The sequence below is a fragment of the Centrocercus urophasianus genome, unplaced genomic scaffold, assembly GCF_019232065.1.
Source record: "Centrocercus urophasianus isolate 14NV4802_14NV808 unplaced genomic scaffold, USGS_Curo_1.0 seq_10, whole genome shotgun sequence".
NCBI lineage: Eukaryota > Metazoa > Chordata > Aves > Galliformes > Phasianidae > Centrocercus > Centrocercus urophasianus.
In genome coordinates this window covers 32,177,700-32,203,184 of record NW_024884142.1, presented here as the reverse complement: position 1 = coordinate 32,203,184, position 25,485 = coordinate 32,177,700, and the positions used below count along the sequence as shown (strand labels likewise).

The window sequence follows — 25,485 nt, the reverse complement described above, 5'->3', positions numbered from 1 at the left end:
AAACGTATTTGGTTCAGACTTGCACTTAATTGTGAAGCTTCAGCTTCTTTGTCTTCTGAAAATTTTCACGTGTTCTTCAGATACTATAGGGCTTGTTTGGTTTTTATTTTTGTTTTAATCTGCTTCACAGTATTTAAATTTCAAATGAAATATAATTAAATGAGAAACTGTAAACAATGGAGTTTGGAATTGGAAGTCAACACGTTTGTTATTCTTTTTGCCGAAGGTATCAAGTAAGTTGCATAATTACCACAGTATTATACCATCTTTGTCAACACAAACAGTACTTCCTATCGTCTTTGAAAGTGCCCTTAGTGAACAACAGAAAGTGCAGACTCCAAAGAAGAGCAGCCCAGGGAGGAGCCAGGAGCATCACAATGCCTTATGAGTTGCATAATGGAATTATATAGAGACAGGCAGCAAGTAGTCACCAGAAATACAAAATGCTCTTATGTATACACCTCTGCAGCTGAGGCAGAGGAGAGATACCAAGGGTTTTGTAGCCTCCTTCCTGCCTATTGTGGTCCGACATTAAGACAAATGTGTGACAGTAAAGCAGCAGTCCATGGGGGTGGATTCTTTTTGCAGATCCAAAGACCCCGTCTGTACAGGGGGTTTGATTTTCGCCCTCCACATGCCACTGTTGATGATGCACACATTCCTCATCTCACATCGTGCCCATCCTATGGTGAGGCACTTGCAGGGTCTGAAGGTTGGGGCACGTGAAACAGGGAGCTGGAAGAAAGCATGCTGCTATCCCATTGGAAGCAAACGGCAGCGTGGGCCCATAGAAAACTTCTTCCTTCCCTTCCTTGCTGACATCCAGCACCTGCAGGGCAAAGTAGAAAACATTTCTGGGATCACAAAAGTAGTCTGAAATAAATTTGCTGGCACAGAACACATGAGTGTAGTACTAATTCCAGCAGAAATGTAGTCTCAGATCACTTCTAGATTGCACTTGGGGATCTGCTGATTTACTGCTGCCTTTATCACCCAACTCTTATCCTAGTTTAGCCAATTGATAGCAGACAGTGGTGGTGCAGCCACACAAGCAGAGCACCAAAATGCTGACAGTTGTCACAAAGCATGATTCATTTGTAAACTTGGAGCAAGGGAAACTGGAAAGACTGAATACATGAATGACTTAAAGACAATGAAGATGTATGGAGAAAAATGGGTTTTATTCCAAAGGCAAGAGTAAACTCAGATTTGAAGATCTGATTTCACTGGTGAAAGCCAGGCACAGTGCCAACACCTCTGCCAAAGCATCCTTACTCTCCTTTTCCCACTAATGCTGGGACTGTGTCAGGCAAGTTTCCAGCTCATTACCATGATTTTAAGGAAATGGGAAGATTTGCATTCTGAAAGTGAGATCTCAGGCTCATCATCACCTGTCCCTAAGCAGTATTTAAACCCAGGTGCAAAACTGCAAACTACCCACTGACTATAAACAAGCAAGGCCACTGCCTTGACACTGTGCTGCTCATTACTCCATTCAGAGAACTGTACTTCAACTAGTGTTCCCCAAACCTACCCGTGCGTTATTTTCCAAGGAAAATTTTTAGATATGGTATCCGATGTCCTAACAACACTCAATGATAATATCAGGAGAGTAAGATTTTAACTGTTTATCTTGCTCTGCTCTTTACAAACTCCTGCTAGTGTGCATTCATTATAAGATCAGCAGCTCAACATCTGATACATTCCCTTCTGCTGGGTCTAACTTCCATCCTTATGGGACAGCTTAAAGGTTAAATTCTAAAATGTTCAGTTGGAAGCTAATGAAAATATTGCTTATCAGTAAAAGTGCAGAAACAGAGATGGAACCAAGAGTTCCTGTGTGACCAGCTGGGCAGTTACAGAAAGCTATGGCCATGATGCAGATTGGCTTCACTCAGAAGACTGCAGGAAGATAAGAACTCCTAATTTCTGTATGGGAACATCTGAAGGACACAGATCTGCAGGTAAGCTGCTGTTACACAAGATGAGAGAGCGGAAGAGTTTACTGAACAATCTACTGCCTACAGCAGGGATCAAAACTTCCATTCAAGCTTTGAAGCAGTAAGCACTAGGGCAGGTTGCAGGCTTACTGAACTTTGCCAAAGAACAACACATTAACTCTGGCTGCTCTTCTGAAAGACAGCTTGGAGAGGAATAACATCACACGAATGGCTGAAAACATGTTAGCCCACATCTCACTGTCCATTTCTTCATCTCTTTTACTTTTGAATTCCGCTGTGTAACCTGAGAATATACCCACTGTTTTACTCAAATCTTGTTAAAGGAGAGATTCCTCAACCCTGTTTTCCTAGAATATCTTACTTAGAATAATTATATTTAATTGCTAACCCGGAAATATTTCTTAATATCTGCATTTCCTCTCAGGTTTGTAGAGGCTCCGGGGCTGCTTAAGAAACATCCTTAATCTCTCCACTTCACCTGCATTTTCCTTTTAAATAACCTCTGTGCAAAACATCTCCTTGCAAAATTATTGGAAAAGACTTTAAAAGAAACCTAAATCACTCACCTGGATACATGCCAGAGGCTCATTTGTCCAAATTGAATAGCCGCCAACTAAATATATTCTACCATTGTGGACCGCAACTCCAGACTCGTTTTGACCTAAAGGAAAAAAAGGAATAGAAAACACTTCCAATGTTTAATTAACCCTTTTAACACTGAGTGCTGGAGTTCTGCAGTAAGATGCAAATGCACTTGGCAGTAACTTGAGTTTCAGAGTTGACAACTTGCAACAATCGATGTGAAACATGAGGGCTGTGCTCTGTTGTCCACAGGAGCTCAGGACGGTGCCATCCGGAGCAATACAACAGATGAGTCGTGTCACAGATGCACAGTGGGGCTGGGCAGGGGACCATCTGCTGCCTTCTCAGTAGTTTCTGTGCACTTGTATTTCATAAGTGATGGGTGAGCTCCCTGCCTGCTACCAGCTAACATCGCACTCATCCATTTAACGCAGACATGCTGAAGGATCTGAACTCACCCCTCCGCCCACTGCAGCCACAGGTACAATAGGGAAAACTGCAGGAGTTGCTATGAAAGCTCACTCCAACAGCAGCAATCTCCTTAACTAATCTGAAGGTTCTGAAGTATAAATAAAGCTTTACAATCTGCTACTTGGTGCAACTCCTTCTGCCAGTCATGAAATCACAGAGAAAAGCTGTGGACCATGGGAACAAGCCAACTGCTCACATCTGGGGAGAGACAGCATTTGATGGCACAGGGTCAGCTCCAGAGCAAGGGTGCCTCCAGTGCCAGGACTTTTGCAGTTACAAGTCAGGAGTCTTATTCAAAGGCAGTCATTTTGAAGGAAAATGAACACAAAATAGAAGAAATCCATTAAACAGAGAGCAATATGAATATGATAAACTAGTTCTGTTTGATAGTGTGCAATTCTTCCTTTTTGATCCAAGCATCTTTCCTTAGTGTCCATGAAGGACTCTGATGACGTAACTCAGAAACTAAGCAATCCTGAAGATTGCAGAGATTAACAAAGCCAACACAATATATTAAAGAACAAAAATCCACTATAACAGCTTTTAAATCTACCAAAAGGAAAACGACACCATGTGACTATCTTATTTGTCAAGCATTTATTTCTCTGACATGTTGTTCCCCGTTGTCCTGAGCTTCTAGTCAATTTCCTAAATCTTTTGTATCCTTTTGAGTGGTAAAAATCAGAAGTGAATGAAAGATTATGAAAAGTGAGGAAGGCTCATTTCTAGGATTCCAGTAGCAGTCTGTGCTGAAACGTTTTGACAGACAAAACTGTTACTAAGGGAGCTCCAAGTCTGCTGCAGAAGAGAACACCTCAACATTAATGTCCTGGAAATGCATCATAGAATGATAGAATCACCAAGGTTGGAAAAGACCTACAAGATCATCCAGTCCAACAGTAATTCTCACTAAACCACGTCTCTCAGCACAACATCTAAACGTTCCTTGAACACTTTCAGGGTTGGTGATTCCACCACCTCCCTAGGCAGTCCATACCAGCACACTACTTTTCTGAAAGAGTGGTTGGATTTCCTAACGTCCAGCCTGAATCTCCTCTGGCGCAATTTGAAGCCGAGAGAAGAGGCCACCCCCAGCTCCCTTCTCCCACTACAGCCTCCCTTCTCTTCTGGCAAGCTACTGTTGGTGCTGAGAATACTCTGAGAATGTGTCACTTGCCTGCCTCTACCAGGGATACAAGTGGTAGTACATTTGGGAGTCACATCAGGCAGTGGTGATATTCGGTGGATGATACGGCAGGGACCGAGAGTTAGAGTGCACTGCGAGTTGAAACTGGAACAGTTCCACCTAATGACCATAATGAGAAACTCTGCAGATGACACAGCTATCTAAGCCACCCAATGCATCCTTGATTTGATAGACTTCCAACAAAGACATCTCCTTTCTGGAAATGTATAGTGGTGAAGATGTTTGGAAATAAATGACAGTTAATGGATTTCAGTGTAAGCCTTGATCTTACTAGATCTTTCTGCCAGCAGAAAGAGATAAAAATGATGATGAGATGCATTTGCCTATTGTGCACACCAAACATGGAACTAAATCCATCAGTGCATGCAAGCTTCTAGAGAACCAAAGATAAGTACTGGTAATAATATAACAAAGTGCTTTTGGCTTCCTAATTAATTACATGAGTTGTCTTAAAAATGTAGCCTGCAATATCCTAAAACAAAGGTTTTCTTAAACAATGAATGCCAGGACAGTAATCAAAATTCTTGTGTCTCAACAATGACCTCTAAGCTAGAGGCAACTGTGGTGAAACTGTGGAGTTCCACATACCAAAGGCATGAAAAGGTCAAAGGACTTATGTTTTAATGTAATAGTAGCAACTTTTCTCCTTTTTGTACACTTGCCTGTCAACATGTTGAAGCTGCAACGCGTCCACTGGTCAGCATCAATGCTGTAGGAGTCAATGTGCCGAACCAGGATCCGATCATTGTTGTAGTCCAGGTCGTTCCCACCTAGCACATAGAGTTTCCTTTGGACAGCAGCCATGGAGTGATACACTCTCCTCTGCAGCATTGGGCTACGGCTTAACCACTTGTTCTGCAAAGGAAAAGACAGAACTTGTCTCAGCACTGCTAGAAGTCATACCTCAGTTAACAATACAATGACATCTGCATTTACTCCTCACCCGTGGCTAGAGATTCAAGGTCTATATACTTGTGTTATTCATATGTTAAGCATGCATGTTTGTTACAACATTCACTTGATATAACAGACTTTCAACATGTGGTTTACAGTCCTCACGTTTACATTTATTAATATGAGGCTATTTCTTGTTCCATTTTCCTGTTTAGCTCATGAGGCTTCAAAGCCTGTTTGTTTTTTTTTTTTCCTTTGCTGCAGAATTCAGTAGCAAATCTTCCTTACGCAAAACTATTAGATGATTCCTTTGTATACAGCACTAACATGTCTGTACCAACCAGCTCTGAGAGAGAAGATTCTTCTACCTTTCATTATTCAGAAGCTTATTTGGTCTCACCCTTGGGGAGTGAAGCAACAAGGAAAAATAATTTCCTCAAGGATCTTCTTAAATGATTTGGGCACTTGGTTTAATGCTAACCCTTTATTTGCAGGCACTCACAAAGTAAAATCCTTTTGCATATTTTTCCTTCTGTTAACAATATTCAGGAATTCTGCTATTCGTGGGGTGGAGGGAGGACACAAAAGAAGAGCAGTTACAGCACAGTATTTTAAATGCAGGAAAGCAATTGCTTCTACTATGCTTACAGAAGCAAACAACCTGGCAATCAACAAGATTAATTTATCTACGAGGAGGAAGTTAAAATCTGTGAGGAAATTCTTTGTGTTACACGTGCTAGTGCTTGTGGTAGCTCAAGAGTCTCTAATAACACAGCCTTTTAACCTCTGCAATATATAGCTATACATTTCAATGTGTAACAGTTGAGTATTAGGCATTAATGCTTGCATTAGTAGTCCAGTCTCTTAACACGAGACTATAGGCACCATCTGCTTTGCAAAGCCTGCCTGCATCCCCTGATTATATCTTCAGGTTCCTCCACTGCGGTGCCTGCCAGGTGAGCCGCTGCACGCTGCAAAGGCAACGAAAGCGAGGGGCCTGGCGGGGTCATTTCTAATAAGGCAGTGTGTGCATGCTAATCAGTGGTGGGGAAGCAGAGGTCACCCCGGCCGGCTTGCTGGCAGGTAGCTGTGTGCTCTGTGGCAGATGGCAGGCATTATCGACTTGCCACAAAGGCCTCGCGCAGAAGCGAGCACGAGCGCTGAATGATGGAGTTATTGAGATTCCGTGCGAGATGCAAGCAGATGTGATGGTTTCCAGTACCCACCGTAAACAATATGCCAGCAGAATTTTTAAAAAGAGCATGTGTGTACAAACATGAAGCAGGCCTCATTTGAAGGAGGCTAACGCATGCTTTCTCCTTAACTCTTTATACGTCAGGCTGGGCTTCTCACAGCCATCACCATGCACTCGAGTTGCCACTGATATTTTGTGGTGCAACTTCCAAAGCCACATCAGCAGGAGCCACGGCAAAGGACGTGGACATGCGACAGAGAGACAGGAACTAAACGAGCGTCCCATTCACGAGCAAAATGAGATTGCTGCCTGTAATTACGACATGCCGAGGTTTGGGGTAGAATTGGCACTTGTGCAGTCAATGATCTGAATGTACCTCAAAGGATGAGGTAGCTCTGTCAGAGTCTGCTTTCTGCCTCAGCAACCATTTGTAGTATGCCTTAAAAGCCAGCGGGAGCCACAGTAATGTGTGCCTTGGCCCAAGACAGCAACCAAAGGCCCTATCCTGTAATCAGAGAAGTAAACACCTTCCCATGCAGGAATAAACCAGGCTGTGCAACTCTGATTGCAAGCTTAGAACTTCTATTTCCTAATGCTAGTGAGAGGGCATAACCATGCCCTAACCCCCTGAAATGGTCACTGAGCCATGCTAACCTAATCAAAACAAATACATAATGTATGAAATAATCCCTAAAATACATTTTAGGTAGTTGGGTAATGAAATGATAGGCACCCTTGCAGTCAGCAGAATAAGGCGCTGACAGGTAGTGCAGCTCTGAAAGAATGGAGAAAACAAAAAGCTTGTGTGTATGTAATTGAAAGCTGAAATGTGAAAGATAAGAAGCAGCCTTGTGACACTGGCTTTAAGTACATGCTGCTTGGGGCTGCTGGATTACAAACAAATGAACAAGCAAAATAAATACTAGTAAGTAGAGGAGCTTAAAACCCATTTATTCTAAGATTCTAAGCATTTAATCTAAAATGTTTCTAAAACGTATGGGCATCAAAAATACAAAATCAGTCAGGTTGTCCACTACTCTGTTAAACACATATCATCAGTGTAAAGTGAATTTAAACCACCATCAACTCAAATGGACAGCATTTTAAACTTAAGAAATCACAGCATGCATTTGGTAAGAGACCTGTTTTAAACAAAAGATAGGAGAGAAATGCATACGACACAGATACCCACCTGCTTGGGATCATAGACCATGAGCCTGTTTTGATACTGTGCAGTATTTGTTACTCCTCCTATGAAAGAGTTTATACAGGTTACATATTTTTTTTTTTCACATAGGCAAAACCAGGACCAAAATGCAGTACGGTAAAACAACCAATTGTAGGGTCCATTTGCTGACAGGATTACATTGCATAGCCCCAGTTACATTCACATGCCACTGCACCTTTGTCAACTGCAACTGTATTCCATATATCTTCAAAGGAAATTCTACATTTACCACATATATTCTGCACTGCAGAGCAAACATCTTCTGGCTTTGTCATAGTCTTACGTTAGGAAGCTCCTCCACAGTGATCAGAAACAATGCTAACCATCTGGCATATCAAGTTCTCAATAATCTACAGGAAAAAAAAAGGTATACCTCAGCACCTCAGGAAAATCCAGAATAGGTACTGGGGACACGTCCTCACCTGGTCTTAGTGTGCCTCCATGCTTAGAAGTCCTCATTTTGACAGAGCCCAGCTTCACCTCATGCAGTACTTTTGGAAGATAACACACAGCCTTTCCATGCTGCATCACACAGCGCCCACCCCCCATCTGTAGGTTACACACAAGAACGTGCTTTGGAAAGCAACAGTTGCTGATGTCACAGCGTTGTTTGTCTCCACGCTGCTGTGCAGCCTTTGTTAGTGGCCATCAGCCACGACCACGAAACAATATTTTCTAACGCCTGAAATTTGATACCTTTACAAAGCTATTTTCACTCCCAGTGTTTAAAAATGGGATGTCACTGAGCGTGTTGAAAAAATAAAATCCATAGTTGCTTGGATGGTTGCCTCCAGAATGCCTGCCCACAGGAGGTACAACAGAAACACAATGCTGGGTCTCTTCTTCTGAAAGCACACCTCCATACTGGGGGGAAAATGTGGAGGAAGAAAAAGAATGGGGCTGCTTCCTTATAAAATAATGAAATAAGCAAAAGAACAAAATTATTTTCCTCTCTTCACGAAGAGCCCCTCGTATCAAGTACATAGCTTATATTTTTTCCCTGCAATATTGCTCATCTGTGGTGTTTTATCATTACATTCCCTTCACATACCGCTCTTCACTTTTAGATTAATCTGCCAAAATGAGATGCTAAGGATTTGCATACAGATTTGACTACACAAAAATAGATCTGGAATTAATAACAGTCTCTATATGTTTTAATTTCTTCTAGACTGGAGTACCCTTGCCTCCAGCAGTATTCTTGGCTTTGAAAGTCATCAAGCTGATTTGTCTGCTCTTAGGTTATGATGCCACATGCTGCTACACTGTCCCCTGCAATCAAAGTGCTCACAGAGATAGATTCCATGCCTTCCCCTAACAAGTATATTTTATAGATTGGCAGTTTTGATCTCCCCTCCCCAGGGGGATAATCTGCATCTTAACAGGTTTCTATAGATACATCTGTCATTAAATATGCCATCTTATATCTGCATCAATTTTCAAACTCGAGTTCCTCCTAACTTTGAAGTGCTATAGCAAAAGTTTAAAATTTTCTGCCAAAATTCAAATTTAACAAGTCTATAATGTCCTCTTGAACTATTCTTTTAAAAATACTCCACGCAGTTGGGAAAGGGCATATGATTAACATATCTCTTAAAAAATAGGATAAGGAATAATAAGTTTAAATAGTACTAAAAATAATACATACTTTCAGAAAAAACAAACAAACAAACAAACAACAACAAGAGCAACAAAAAACTGGGGTAATTCTGAAATGATTTCTTAAACTGCCCTGCAGTACTTTTTATGAGGAAGGAAGAGGGAGGTATGGTAGTAACACTTGAAGTCTTGAAACTACAAACTATGCTATGAAAGCTGATGTTAAGCAAAGGCAGCTAATGTGGTAGCAAATAAATTAAGGGAAGTGAAGAAAACGTCTGGCTGGTCCAACAACATCAAAACTTACAGCTCAGTCATTGCTCAGTGGATTTTACAAACCATTCTGGCACGAGCAGCTTGCTTTGAGGACTCAAATCTCAGGAAGGCAAGGAGTGCCCTCAGGAGAAGCCTGTATCTTCCTTGTTCCTGCAGGATGGCAGTCATGAGAAGTCCAGCTTATAGAAGTTGTTACAGGGCCACAGCCATTGCTGCTCACTTCTTTTACATCAGATGCTGCGAGGCAGGCCACAACCCCTGCTTTCTAAGCCCTCCAGAAGCCTTAAGCTCCCAGCACTGCAGTGCCTCTATCCATGAAGAAATTCTTAGAAGCTGGCTGGGACTTACCCTCCCCTTCCCCACATTTGCAAAATATTTTGTTTTGTTACAGCACCCAAACAATCCACTAACTGCATTGAAACATGCCTTCAATAAAGCCACCTCCAAAAAGAGAAGGGTGGCAGGCAGGAGGTTTCGTACAATTTTCCCAATCAGACATTTATCATCCATATTTATATCGTGTCCTAGTAAGACCCCCCATCTGACTTGAGAAATCTCACCCAATCCAAATCCCACAGAAAATCTCACCACTCTCTCTGAAAGTCCCCGGGTGCTAGGTTGTGCACATGAATCCCAGTTTGCTGGGAGATGTGTAAAACCACATGTTGGCAGAGAGCTCCCCATGTGCACTCCTTCCAGCAAATACATGGAATATAGCAAGCTCAGGAAGTGCGCCCTACGATGCTTGGCTGTTTTAAAATAGAAATCTCTCCTCTCTCTCCTGCCTCTGTGTTAAATAGGAGATCATGCAGGCCTTCTATTCAGCCAGCACAGGTGCAGTGAGGGCAGTTGAGCTACGGCACCTTCCCTCACCCTTATGCACCCTTAAAGGCACCAATGGCAGCTCTAAGCTATGACAGTCCTCTCTGTATGCAAACTAGCTGTCAAACAAGAGGGGCACAAGCCCGACCTTCTCATACATATTTTTTAAATCATTACAAATCATAGAATTACAGAATGGTTTCTGTTGGAAGGGACATTTAAGATCATCAAGTTACAATCCCTCTGCTATAGCAGGGACACCTCCCTCTAGATCAGGTTGCTCACAGCTCCATCCAGCCTGGCTTTGAATGCTTCCAGGGAGGGGGCATTCACAACCTCGCTGGGCAACCTGTTCCAGTGTCTCACCACCCTCACAGTAAAGAGTTTCTTCCTAATATCTCAACTAAATCTACCCTCTTCCAGTTTAAAACCATTTCCCCTTCTCCTGGCACTATATGTCCTTATAAAAAGTCCCTCCCCAGCTTTCCTGCAGAACCCCTTCAGGTACTGGAACACCACTATAAGGTCCTCTTGGAACTTTCTCTTCTCCAGATTGAAGAGCCTCAATTCCCTCGACTCATAGGGGAGGTGCTCCAGCCTTCTGATCAACTTCATGGCCCTCCTCTGGACCTGCTCCAACAACTCCATGCCATTGCTGTGCTGAGGGCTCCAGAACTGGACACACTACTCTAAGTAGGGTCTCACAAGAGCAGAGTATTGGGGCAGAATCACCTCCCTCCACCAGCTGGTCACAGTTCTCTTGATACAACTCAGAATATGGTTGGCCTTCTGGACTGCAAGAGTGCATTGCTGGCTCATGTTGAGTCTTTCATCAACTGACACCCCCAGATCGTTCTTCTCAGGGCTGATGTCAAGCCATTCTCTGCCCAGCCTGGGTGCTTACTTTCAATCTACAAAGAATTAATGACATCAGATCAATGTCTCTGCTTGAAAGCTGTGAGGTTTGAATTAGATGATCTTTGAGGTCCCTTCCAACACTAACCATTGTATGATTCTATGATTATCTTTATTAAAAGATAATAATAATAAAAAAGAAACACTATCCCACATCCAGACGTAGACTGGGTCACAGAGACAATTTATCTCCTTATAAAGCCCCTATACATGGTATTTTCTGTGCCTGCTGCACCACAAAATTGGATTTGGTTAGATACTGTAGACTCCTATTTATTTCAGATCCATTTTTCATAAAATGATATTACAGGGATTTACTGGGGAAAAAAAGATCTCCCCACAACATCCTAATAGTAATGCAATACTCCAAAGCACTTAGAAATTCAATAATTCTTGAAGATACGTGATCTCCATAATTTCATTGGTTAAAATCTCACCATTAGGAAAATAAACAAGTCTCAAAATTAAAAAAAAAGAAAAACACAACCTTGAATCTCGATTTTTGTTAAAAAATATTATTAAATACGAAGCAATTGTAGGGGGTTGGTTATTTTTCTCCCACAGAACTGAGTATTCCCATGCACATCAAGATGCGTCTTCAGCCAGCAGCCTTCAGGTCAGGCAGCTCTGACCTCTGCGGAACAACAGGATGGTACTGGCTCTTGGCAGCACCTCTTGTGCTGCCTCCTGAGCACTTCACCAGGAGGGACAGACCCTCATCTCCCCTGCAGATGCAGAAGTGGCACTGAGCTGAGGGTCTGTCAGAGGTCCCCTCGTCTCTGCACAACCCGATCTATACATGCAAGGCACCTAACGGGTGGAAAAGGCTGACCCTATAGAAAAGGAGGTCTCCAGATTTGCATGCATCATGGAGGATGAAGAAAAAAAGAGGCACAGTTCAAGTTCGCACTATTATGGAAAATGTTTCACTGCTTTTATAGGAAGTGATTGTTAGTAATGTTGAGCTCCAAGGGGCTCAGTGCAGTTTGTGGCTCTTTCACTCAAATACTTTGCTTTGCTAGCATGTGGCACGCAGTGCGTTTGTGAAAGGGATCGGGGTGTCAGATGAGAACTGGGGCCTCTAAGATTCATCTTTCTGTAAAATTTCAAAGCCATCTGCCTGACATTGTACTGTCAATGCAGAGAACTTTAATGAATTATCATTCACTTTTTAAAATAAGAAGATAAAATTAAATAGAGGGTCATTAAAAAAAAAGAGAGAAAAAAAAGACACACAAATATAAAAGGATGTCTTGCAGTATATGGAACTGAACCCACTTTTGCCATCTAGAGTCAGGCTTGTTCCAAAGTGCACTAGTCCCAAGCCCTCAGGCAAGTAAAGGGCCCCAAGGAGTGGAGGCAGCTTGGCAGTCCCTGCATCCCTGCACCACCTACCTGCCAGCTCTTGCATGCTCTTGTGTCATGCACTCTGCTTATTGCCCTTCCCTTTCCTGCCACCGCCACCAAGATTTTAGTCTCTGTGAGTTTTGATTCCTTCCTGTATTACTCCCAAAGGATGTGCAAAGTAATGCCAGCAATGAATCCCAATAATGACAACAGAAAACCCTTTAATTCTAGCCAGACTTTGATTAGCAAAGCCGTAGAAGGAAGGGCTTGTAGCAAAGGTATTACTGTTTTGACTATTAATCATGTTTTGATGACTTTCTCCACAAATACAAGGTCTAAAAATTTATATTACTACTATTTAACTTATTCACTTATTAAAAAGCTGGGCAGATTTTCATAGTAGTTGTGCCAGCTAGTAGCATCAGACTGACTTTGAGAGCTCTGGTGATGACCTGAATTTCCCATAAAGCAGCAGGGATACTTCTCAGAAATATCCCTAACTCAGACTAATTTTTTAATCACATAATTTTAGATTAGGTACTTAAAAATTAGGTTCCCTCCCACATTACTGATTATTCTTACACTAACATCTTATATTTGATGGTGGAACAGCAGGTCTTTTCATCAGTAACTACTGATATGTTAGCACAATAAAACATCTCCGTGTACCATTCCTCTGCCCCTGAACGCCCTTGAATATACATATATACTCCTAAGCAATCAATTAATGGTAAAAAGCTAGTTATAGTTAAAACATCTCCATCTACCTTTATTTTAAAAATAACTGTTCAACAGATAAATCCCAGCTTTCAATTTGTGAGTACATAATTCAGATCAATATCCTCAGAAGTACTGCATTTCATAATCTACAGTAAACAAATGGAATCTGGCAACTCTAACAACCCAACAGTCCTATCTGGCTTACTCTGCTGCCAAAACTTCATACACCATTGGTTTTTACCACAGGAGCTATGTTGCATTTTCAAATATACGTGAAACAATACTGGTAATTTTTTTTTTTTTTTTTTTTTTTTTTTTTTGTCATTTGTTAGCAGTTGATCTAATAAGCTTCTATGACTTCTTCCCTCTGATTCTGCAAGTGTATTAAATACGTAATATCACAGTGCTACATTACATAAATCCCAGCAGCATCTGGACACAGGCATGCATGTATTCCACTTCCATAACTAAACACATAAAAAACAGCATAATATAATAGAATCATAGAATGGTTTGGGCTGGAAGGGATGTTTAAGAGCATATAGTTCCAACCCCATGCTATAGGCAGAGACACTCCCCTCTAGACCAGGTTGCTCAAAGCCCCATCCAGCCTGGTCTTGAACACTGACAGAGAAGGGGTATCCACTGTTAACAGTGTCTCACTACCCTCACAGTAAAGAGTTTCTTCCTAGTATCTCATCTAAATCTACCCTCTTCCAGTTTAAAGCCATTTCCCCTTATCCCATTGCTATACACCCTCATAACAAGTCCCTTCTCAGTTTTCCTGTGAAACACTTTCAGGTACTGGAAGGCCACTATAAGGTCCCCCCATTTTCTCTAGGCTGAAGAGCCCCAGCTCTCTCAGCCTGCCCCCATAGGGGAGGTGCTCCAGCCCTCTGATCAACTTCATAGCCCTCCTCTGGACCTGCTTCAACAACTCCATGCCATTGTGCTGAGGGCTCCAGAACTGGATACAGTACTCCAGGTGGAGTCTCACAAGAGAGAGTGGGATACGAGGACCTCCTTTGACCTGCTGGTCACGCTTCTGTTTCATGCAACCCAGGATACAGTTGGTCTTCTGAACTGCAAGAGTGTGTTGCTGGCTCATGTTCAGTCTTTCATCAACTGACGCGCCCAAATCCTTCTTCTCAGGACTGCTTTCAAGCCATTCTCCATCCAGCCTGTACCTGTGCTAGGGGTTTCCCTGACCCAGGTGCAGGATCTTGCACTTGGCCTTGTTGAATTACATGAGGTTGACATGGGCCCACCTCTCAAGACAGCTCATGTCCTTCCCTGTAGCATCCCTTCCCTCTAGCTTGTCCACTGCACAGCTCAGCTTGGTATTATCTAGAAACTTGCTGTGGGTGCACTTGCTCCCACAGTCCATATTGTCTACAAAGATGTTAAATAACTCTGGACCCAGCACCAATCCCTGAGGAATGCCACTCATCAGTGATTCCATGATTCTATCACTGGTCTCCACTCAGACACTGCACTGCTGACCGCAACTCCCCGAGTACAACCATCCAGCCAATCCTTTATCCAGAGAGGTCCAACCATCAAATCCATTTTTCTCCAATTTTGTGACCAGGATGTCATGAGGGACAGCGTCAAATGTTCTGCACAAGTCCAGGTAGATTACATCAGTTGCTTTTCCTTTATCCCTGACACTGTAACTCCATCATAAAGACAGCCAAGTTCTTCAAGCATGACTTGCCCTAGATGAAATTATGTTGATTGCCACCAGTCACTTCATCTTTATTTTCCATGTGCCTTAGGGCCTTCCGGAAAATCAGCTCAATGATCTTGCCAGGCCCAGAGGTATGACTGACTGACCTGTAGATCCCCGCATCTTCTTTTTTCCACTTCTTAAAAATGAATGTTATGTTTCCCCTTTTCTAATCAGTGGGAACTTCATCAGACTACCATAAACTTCACCAAACTGCCATGAATACTCCCTTTTCTAGCACAGCTGGAAAAAATTAAAAGCGATCTGGAGCCAATCTCACATTTGCCTTAAAAATCTCTAACAAACTGGGTAGAGATTGTTTGTAATTTTAGTACAGAAAAAAAAAAAAATGATTAAAAAAAATCATTTTTTGCCATGTACTAGAGCAAGGACCTCACTCTGACAAGTACTTCTAGTGCTCTTTCAAGGATTTCACACAGATACGTTAAAAACAATTTCCTAAAAAGTGCTGTTTGTCAAAAATAGAAACTGTCAACCGTTAACCGTAAGAGGAAGGTAAAGAAAGAAAGAAAGAAATCAAGATATGGTAGAACTAGCACCTTCATACTTTGTCTTGCCCATCACAGGCACTCATCTCTTTCCACTGATGGAACAAGGGAGGTAATGAATAAACAGGGGAAGGCTCTGAACACACCTTGTTGATTCCTTACATCAAAAATCCATACCCGACTCTTAAAGCAGACCACATGCACACTTAATACACAACCCAAACTGTACGGAACTTCTTCAAAGTTAACCATTGCAGAAAGAGACCCGGAGTGCTTGCCAGGCATCTCTGTGACTCCTGACGTTCTCTCATGCCATTCTTTCCAAACATATCAGTCATGATTTCAGTGCCTATGGATGAAAATAGGTGTCTATTACTTCTCCCAACAGAGCTAGGAGATATAATCCTGTGAACTATTTAACTTGTAAGGGCAGAAAGATACATCCACAAGGAGCTCTGCTAACCTCAACGGCATACGCTGACAAGCACAATGAAGGCTTAATGAGCTTAATTAATCATTTGTTCACATATCATCTACACACCATAGGAATCCCAAGCCACACCAAAATCCTCAGAGGCTATCTATAGTTAAGACACCATCGCTGAACATTTTCTTCAAGGGCTGGTCCTACCTACTCATTGACATACATAAGACAACATTGTCACCTTTCATGACACACTTCTTACTGAAAGGTGCTTCCATTTTGCCTCTTGTGCCTTCCATAGAAAGCATCAACCTTGTTCCAAAGCAAGTGATACCAGAAAAATCACTGCAAGGACTGATGGCACGATGTCCTCAAATCCCATCACTGAGTACACGTACAACAAAAAGCCTATCAGACTGAGTTGCAAATGATATGTTAGTTTACAATTACAAGGCCTATACTTTCATCTACCTGTGCCATAGTGCTATGATTACATCCAGCCAGTCCTATGCACTTGCTATTGACAGTCAGAGTCACACAGGATTTCTAATGAAGGTTGCTGTGGCCTGTTAATATATCTTCAAGAGCAAGAAGGAGGAGTTCAATCACCTGCCTTTAAGCCCTGAAGCTACACAAGCCAACAAGCATTTAATTCCCAACTGCAAGAATAAACACAGTAGTACCTGATCATACTACAGAAAGTAGGTTTTGCTTTCTTATTTTTCAGCAAGCACACAGAATTTGTAATTCAAAACTTGTCAAAGAGTGCATTATCATTTTGATTCACTGCGATTTATGGATGGTGATTGGAAGTAGTGTACACAACATATGCAACTTGAAACACAGAAATCACACAATCACAGAATGACTTTGGTTGGAAGGGATCTTAAAGACCATTCAGTTCCAACTCTCTGCTACAGACACAGTTGCCATCCATCAGATCAGGCAGCCCAGGGCCACATCCAACCTGGCCTGGAACACCTTCAGGGATGGAACATCCACAGCTTCTCCGGGCAGCCCATGCCAGTGCCTCACCACCCTCTGAATAAAATGTCCTCCTAATATCTAATGTAAATCTCCCATCTACCATCTGCTTGTGTAAAAAGTTGGTTTCTTTCCTGTTTATAAGCTCCCTTTCATATTTAGCAGGCAGCTGTGTTCCGCCCCTATACTTCTAATCAGGCTTCATTACATGCTTCCATTCTAAAGTCCTTTAAAATACTCACTCCTAAGATAAAAGTTATCTTGACGTATAAAACCAAAGATGATTTACTAGAAGTCATTCAAGACTGCATTTTGATATCTTGTTAATACCTCAAACTGTGAGAAATGTTTCTACCTGATATCCAAAGGAGACCATCCACCACATATCCTGCATGGCACGAAAGCGATCGGTCAAAGGACTGTACAAAGGTCCACTTGTTCTTCTTGGGACAGTAGCGTTCTACAGTAGGTAGGACTTGACGCAACTCATTTCTGCCTCCTACTGCATACAGGTATTCGTCCACTGCTCCGAGCACAAAGTGCTCCCGGCAGTTCTTCATGGGAGCTATCTCTGCCCAGGAGTTGGTTCGGGGGTCATAGCGACAGGCAGTCCTCACGGCACAGGTGCGTCCCGTGGAGTGCTCAGCTTCCCCACCCGCCACAAACAGAAAGTCTCCCATGACGGCAACGCAGTGGTGGCTTCTCCCCATGGGCATCGGTGCAAGCTCACTCCAGTTGGCGATCCCTGCAATGTGAACGTTCTCCTGATCGACAGGGTTGAAGTAGCGCAGTTCCTTCACTTTACAGATTTCACGCTTTTTCCCACCAATAATGTAAAGAGTGTCTGACTGGAAGCGGGGTTTTGTCCTTCTGGTTTGCCAAACTGGCTGTGCATAGATGCTCTGGTGGTAAGCCAAGGCCTCATTAACAAGTGCTGTTGCAGTTTCACTAGCTTGAACAAGAGGATGAGACAGAGCTACAGCATGCAGTGTATCCACATCCATAAGGCCAAAGCGGACGTACTGGAGAAGCTCATCCATGTACTGGTAGTGGCAGTTGTGCTCCAACCACCTTACAGCCAACTGGAAGTAGGGAGAAGGAAGGGGAAAAACAAAATACCAATTATTCGGATATAATTCTGCCAAAGTTTGGTCTTTAAAATCTGTGTTTTCATTCCAAGTAGAGCTACACACTTGCCTCAAAAGAGATATCAGTCCACACAAAAAGTAGTCATGAATGAATGTGAGACATCATAGAAGATACATACTAAACGTCCACTTATATTACACATAAAAACATTGTATTGCAACATTCCCCAAAATAATTTCCACAGCATTATCAGACTGTAATACCACTATACGCAATATTCCTACTGTTAGTGATGCTATAGGAGAGCGCAGTCCAGGATCAAGCTGCTGAAGCAGTAATACAAATACAGGGACTATGTGACAACAGGTCCACTAGAAAGAAAAGCAAGATTCCAGTTAAGCGATTAGAAAAGAAACACAACACTCTCTTCCCGCTATCTTTAATTCAATTTATGAGGGAAAAAAAAAAGATAATAGACCTTTCAATTTTTCCTCCTGCTTCATTTATTTATTAAAAAAATAAATAAATAAATAAAAATAAAAAAAAAAAAATAAAAAAATTGAGAGAAGTTAAAATGGCCAGAGAGGAGTAGAGATGAGGTTCTGCTGGTTTGAGACTGGGAGAAAGAGGAGAGAAAGACTCTGAAACTGATCAGCAATCACAGGTGGTATCAACAGCCAAAACGACACACAGACTTGAATTTACATAAAGCTTATTCGATCCATCCTGGTCTGAAAAGAGGCTAGAAAGGGCCTAAACCCTCTCAAGAAATGTACACATAATTCATGAAAATCTCCAGTAATGAAAATACTCTTATTTCCACAGGAAAACTGCCCCTCATACTCAACTATCTTCTTGGGCAGATCTTCCTTTTAATTGTGATGGAATTCTACACCTTTCAACTCACTTGCCTCAATTTCCTTTTTTGGGTTTGTACCCCAGAGCCCAGGAACCACCAGTACAGCCCATGAGTTTGATGATCACTGCCTCCCATCCATAAAAGATGAAAACCAGCTTCCATTTAGGGCTGTAGTAGTAGAGAACAGATTGAAAAGATCATGGACTGTACCAGTCTATGCCATTCTTGTTTGTATATTGTTACATAAGACCATTAATATACTACGATATTGCTGACCTATGCACTAATGACACTGCTGACATACTACTATTCCCATTTTTTTCCCCAAAAAACTTCCACAAAGTGTCACACTTTCACTTATATCAGTAATTAGTCATTATTAATTTTACCGTTTACTTCAAATCACTGTTCCAGTCTGCCAACAATATTTCCAATTGTAATTTTATTTACAAAAGGGCTCGTAGACCATTTCACCATCTGATTGTCTAAAAACATAAAAACCTTGTTATTACATTCTTAAGTCATTCATAAAGACATTGGATGGTTCTAGATAAGGACAGGCTCCTTTGCTTGATTTTTTTCCATATCCTGACAACTCTTGGATGGGGGGCTGCCAACTAGTCGTGCAGTAACAGCAGTTACTCACCGCCCTGTAGTGCTCATGGAGAAGTCATATGAAAGAAACTGGAAAGAAAGACTTCTGTCTTACTAAAGACCTTCATATAAGTACAATATATCAACATTACTACTGCTTCTGTATTCTGTCAAAGAGGGAAGGTGACAGACTAAAACCACCTTCTTATTAAGGTTAATTTGAAATGTTTTTTTCTCCACTGTTCTACTCAACCCCTGTGAAACAAAGAATCAATGAAGGGCATCAGTAGTTGCAACAGTAGTTTAGTGAGTTAAATGCTGAAGTGAGCTTCAAAATGCGCATTAGCTGTCTGTGTTTAGGCCTGAAGATAAAAGGAAGTTAATTACACACACTTAAAAGTCTTTATGGATTTGAAATCATTGAGGATTATATTCGAATGTTCTAAGCCCACCAAATCTACATATCTGGTGTGTCCTATTGAGAGGTTTTGGTTAACTCCCTATCCTACATTATTCCTCAAAGTCTTCAGAGGCACTCATATTTCCTAATTGACCAGACATTTGAATTTCACCAGAATTCAGCCTATCTTCATTATAACAAAGACAACAAGAGAATTCACCCTGCCTGAATGATTTGTCGTTATGTTAAAGAAGAATTTATACCTCCACTAGGAGGAGAGGCTAAGAAAGCTGGGGCTGTCCAACCTGGAGAACAGAAGACTCCAGGGGGGCCTGATAATAGCCTTTCAAGTATCTAAAGAGGGGTTATAGGAAAGAAGGGGACAGACTCTTCAGCAGGATCTGTTGTAATAGGATAAGAGGAAATAGTTTCAAACTACAAGAGGGGATCCTTCAAAAGCAGCACCTAAGGTACCTTTGGTCTACACTACTTCCACGTTTCCTTTTTGATTAGCAACTGCAACAGGAGAATGAAGTGCATCCTGGGTTGTATTTTCTGTACAGAAGCTACTGGCCATCACTCAGTATTACTCAGACTTAGCAGAGGAGCAGTGTAGTAAATTGCAGTAATTTATGAGGCAGGATTAAGAACCCTGTACATCACTGTATCACCAGGACATTCTGCAGGCATTTGACAACCAGCAGAGAAGCTCTCTTGGGTCTTAGGAAAGTAACTGAGATGTGGGAATCACAATCTGTTCAGAATCGCTTGTCCAGACTAACTCAAGCTACTGCTGAACACAATTTGACTGTAGTGGATGCTGTGCTTCTGTGACTGACACCTAATTCTTGGTATGCCAAGGCAAAGAAAAGGTGGTACGAGCTAAAAGCAATACTGTTTTTATGTCTTCATCTTGCTAATGATAACAGTGACTGTTACCTGACTTTAAATTCCATAATCTCTATTTGAGACGCTCCTTAAAAAATAATTACGCTGTATTAAAGCTACAGTTGTAGGTATTCATATATATTTTTCAGAGAACACATGACAACCTCCTAGGTTGTGACACAGGGCTATGAAGCTGGTTATATGGATTTAGGGGAACTCACAAAACAAGCCTTAGATTCATACATTTCTGATGCAGCGTGCATTGTTACAGTGCTCTCTAGCAGAATGTGCTGTCTCACACCATGGAGCATGGAAGAAAACTGAGTTATCTGTGAAGTGAACTGACACTCTAGTCGGTGGATGGTTTGACAGCTATTGGAAAGCTGAAGGGGGAGAAGATCAGAAGAAAGAAAATTAAATTTCCAAACAGGTCTTTTGCATGTAGAAGAAATAGTCACTGATGGACTGTAATACTGTTCTAAATTTCCATTACTGTAAAGGAGGCAAAAGTAAATTGTGCACATAGTGAAAACAGAAATTTACACATAATATATCAGCAAACACCTGTACATTTATCAGTATAAGTTCTACCTTTACTAAGTATTTGTTTAATTTAGTCTTAGAAATCTGGTGCCCTCAAGGAAACTCAAAAATTGACCCCATCTATGCACTAATTATGGTGTCCATTTTTCAGCCTATTGGGCAGTAGTGATTAGCAACTACAATCAGAACTGGGAAAATAAACTCAAAGCTATTATATACTGTATGACACTGCAAGGAGAGACATTCAAACTTCTCTAAGGAGGTACCAATAGCACTTGAAATTACGTCTATGTTTAAAGCGCAAACAAGCAAGGAAGTGAAAACAAAGAGACTGTCCACAATCTGGAATTTTAAAATATTCGTATCGCTGCTAAATAATTTACAAAAATAAGGAAAGACTCCTACTGCTAGTATCATACAGGCAAATTCTGTTTAAACTGTAAGAAGCTTCTTTTCCTATTAATTTTAATGTATGAGTGTGTGTAAAAAGGAAGCTACAGCCAAGTACCTATATTAACTTTAATAAATAATATATTTTGCCATATTCGTCTTCTAAACTAAGTAAATGACAAAAGTAGAATCTCAGAAGGACAGAATTTTCAAGCCAGATTACTTTTCTTATTCTGAAGCCTTTACCCAGAGGATTTTTCTGTTCCAAGGTTATATTATTTGATGCAGCAATGGAGTACATTCTCAAAACATCAGGAAACAGACGGAAAACGTACTGTGTGCAGTTGCAGTATACATCTAAACGTGCCTTCATGTTGGATTGTGGTTCCACTGTACATACAATGGCAGCTTCTGCTTCCAGCATAGTGCTTCAACAGCCTGACTCAAACAGTGTAGGAACTCAACCCTTCCCTCTCTGCCATTATGATCTATGTACCATATACATAACACAGCTGGAGAAGGCAAAGGGGCAGTGCAAGTTAAAGCTGAATTAGGAGCTTCACTCCTGTTGAAGACATCCCTGCAATGGATAGCTATCAGGTTTTTTTGGGCTGCCAATTACAGCTTTGATTCAAGGAAGATGCTGAACAGGCAAGGCTACAGTGCAAAGTTTGATGTACTTGTTGGAACCAAGTTCGTTTGGAAACTTTAAATCACAAAGGCAGCAACAGGGAAAGTTTGTTTCTACAGAGTCCTTGGACTCCTTTCTCAAGAGGTTTTGGGAACTCCATTAAAGTCATCTTTGTCTAACCTTCAGCCAGTGTATTCACATCAGAGACCCAAAGACTGGAAAGGAATTATGTTAGTTTATACCATCTACAGTTCCTAGTAACTGAGATGAAGCAAACGCATGGTGGAAAAACTGAGCTGTTTTTCTTCTTTCTAGCAACAATTGCACAGAAATATATATAAGTTTCTAATAGATTAATTTCCACTTTCTCAGTAAAACAAGTGGAAATCTTATGTAAAATAACATAGCAAACAATCCCATTTTAGGAGAAAGGATAATTTTAAATATACAAACAAAAGTGGAAGGAAGTATTCTCCCGGAGTGCGACCAGATATATTCAACACCAATTACCAGCTTTCTGCATGATAATCTGATGATGATACATATCAAGCAAACAAAGATAAGAAAGTAAACCGAAAAGCACCCACAAACCTCTAATTTCAACATAAATGTCACCTGAATGGTCTTTCTGTTGCTTAACATAAGAAAAAAAAAAAAAGAATAAATCAAATTCATATCTTCTTAACATTAATATGTTGGCCAGTGCTACAGCTCTGATAAATAAGACAAGCTGTGTTGTGGAAGCTACTACTGCAATCATTTTAAGAGAGGCCAGGGAACTTCACAAAGCAGAACTTGGAGTTTACTAGTTCAGTATATGGCTTCAGCTTACACCATATTGCTGCATGTCCCCTTAAAATGTTGACTATCAATTTGAACACGATTTGGTGTCTTCATGCAGTTTATTTCAGCAGACTTTGCAGACAGAAACCTTTTGCCTCAAAACCACTATCTCTCAATAGACGGTTATCTGCAGCAGCATTCTAGCTTTTCACATCAAGTACAGGAGCATAACCTAGGGACAAGTCAGGACTTCTACCAAAGCTCTGATTTAAAATCCATGAAATACTCTGTAGAAATTTTCATGTACTAAAATGAGTAGAAATTTCCAATGGGCGTGAATTTGGATTTCTAAAGGGTCTCAGTCCTCCTTTCTCTAGGGACTACAGAGGACAAAACCCAGAGGGTTCAGGATATCAGTTTAAGCATCTTACTTACGGCAAACTAATTGGACTGTATCAGCCATGTAATAAAAGCATACGAGTAAAGAATTCTTTCTGTGGAAAAACAAAAACACCCTCAATTTTTCAAAGCCATGGGTTACACACAAATACTCTTAGAAAGCTAGCACAGAAGTCATCAAGTAAATGTGAGTTGTATCAATCAGGTAGTACCCTACATTTTTCAGCATGGGAAATGAGTGACCCAAACCTAGAGCCTTAAGGAGGGAAATCTTCATCTTTTTATTTTGAATTAAGAATGTGCATAAAAATAAGACTGTAATGAGCTGCATGTAGAACAATCAAAATTATGAGGTATTTGCATTTCTTTTGCACCTTGAGCCAAACAACTACAAAATTATGCATAGGATTCTCTCCATCTGAACACAGTAAATATTAATAATCTCTGAATCAGCAATGAAATGTCTTTTGCCCCTGAACCCTGAAGAGAGACTTTCCAACTCAAAAAGTTGTACTACGGTGACTGAGACCGTCTTTTTAAGGCACCAGGCTGAGGCATACGTGTGCAATCTCTGAAAATATTGCTGTGCCATCCCCCAACCTCTTTACACAGCGACATTTTAAAATTACCTGTTTGTCAGTTTTACAAATGCGTATGTATGTAAGCAGCCCCTGGTGTGGTGCTGCATTAGCAAGCAGGCAAGCTTTCATTTGCACATCCTGATTTTACAATCAGAATTAAAACATTTACTCTGTTCGGGGTGAGTAGATAAACATGGATTTTAAAATTTCCTTCTTCTTTTTTTTCCCCCCCCTAATGCGGAAAATGAAAGAAAAATGTTCCTCTAGATATATTATGCCTTTGGGCTCCATTTGAGGGAAGGGAAAAAAGACAGAGAAAGCTACTGTGAAGGTCATGGAGCGAAAGAACTTCCTCAGGGCACAGAATAAATTAAATCCCAAGGAAAAAATAAAATGTGATTTCCAGAGTGTGAGGCACAAACTCAAAATGACAATGATTGACAGCCAAACTATATCCATGCAATATCGAAGACTGCACGTTCTCATTTACCTCAGTGTAGCCAGCAAGCGCCCATTAAACATCCGTCTGATGCCCAAATTAACCTTCTTGGCAAACTGAAAGAGGCACAAACTATCATAATCAACCTTTCATTATCACAGCAGCCTCTAGTTAAAGGGTCAGAATAATTGTGCCATCAGAGCCCTGATTGTTTTCAATCAACAGACGACTGGAGTGACAGCTCGGTGATGGAGTAGTTTGATGAAACCGCACCAGGCCTAATCAGAGCAGATGAAAGGAAGGCATGATTGGTGCAAATGAACAGTCGTGCCTCTCTTTTTCATTTACAATCTGAAATTACTCTTAAATTTACAGGGTTTTTTCTCCCTTATGAGTACCTCTGAAAGAATGTTTGACTTATTATGAGTTCTGACAGTGCAGAGTTATAAAACACAGGTAGGGTTTTCAGCTGAGGCTTTAAGTGGATATTCAGCATAATTTTAACAAATTCACTCTTGAAAAGCACAAAATGACTAAAGACTTCCAATGACCTAACCTTTCAGTGCTGTTTGATTAGCAGAACGATTTATCACTGCACACATTCTTCATGATAAGAGAAGATTAAAAAAATGGGCAAGGATCTCTTGCAAATGTTTTCTCTTAGCCATTACATTTATTGCAGTATTGCTCTCTTGTTCATACACACACCAAAGGAAAAAAAATAAAGAACACTGCATTAATAATCCTTTTCTGCTTAGAATGAATAATGGAATCTAAGCAAGGGATTGTTTGGAGATGAAAGCAGAGACCAATTATCAGTGCAGCAGACAGCATCAATATTTAGTTTTCTGGTGGGTTGTTCATTCCACATTGTAAAAGACGGGAAATGAATTTATCTCATTCTTACATTGCTCATTAGCACAGAATCAAGTGCCTCGCTCATGAAAAGTAAACTAAAAAAATAAACTAAAAAATAAAGGGAAAGAAGGAAAGAAGGAAAGAAGGAAAGAAGGAAAGAAGGAAAGA

The 25,485-nt window shown here is 41.0% G+C and overlaps 1 protein-coding gene across 2 annotated transcripts in view; it reads right to left on the bottom strand.

Moving 5' to 3' along the window:
• Positions 1-584: 584 nt before the first annotated feature.
• The window catches only part of KLHL32 (kelch like family member 32), a 90,265-nt gene continuing 65,364 nt past the window's right edge, over positions 585-25,485 (bottom strand). For both annotated transcript variants that reach the window (XM_042819747.1, XM_042819754.1), the window contains 5 exons: positions 17,219-17,945; positions 7,503-7,561; positions 4,884-5,076; positions 2,528-2,622; positions 585-829 (listed from right to left, as the gene is read on the bottom strand). In XM_042819747.1, the coding sequence (XP_042675681.1) occupies positions 668-829; positions 2,528-2,622; positions 4,884-5,076; positions 7,503-7,561; positions 17,219-17,945 (1,236 nt within the window). In that variant the 3' untranslated portion in view covers positions 585-667. The remainder of the gene's footprint in view (positions 830-2,527; positions 2,623-4,883; positions 5,077-7,502; positions 7,562-17,218; positions 17,946-25,485) is intronic.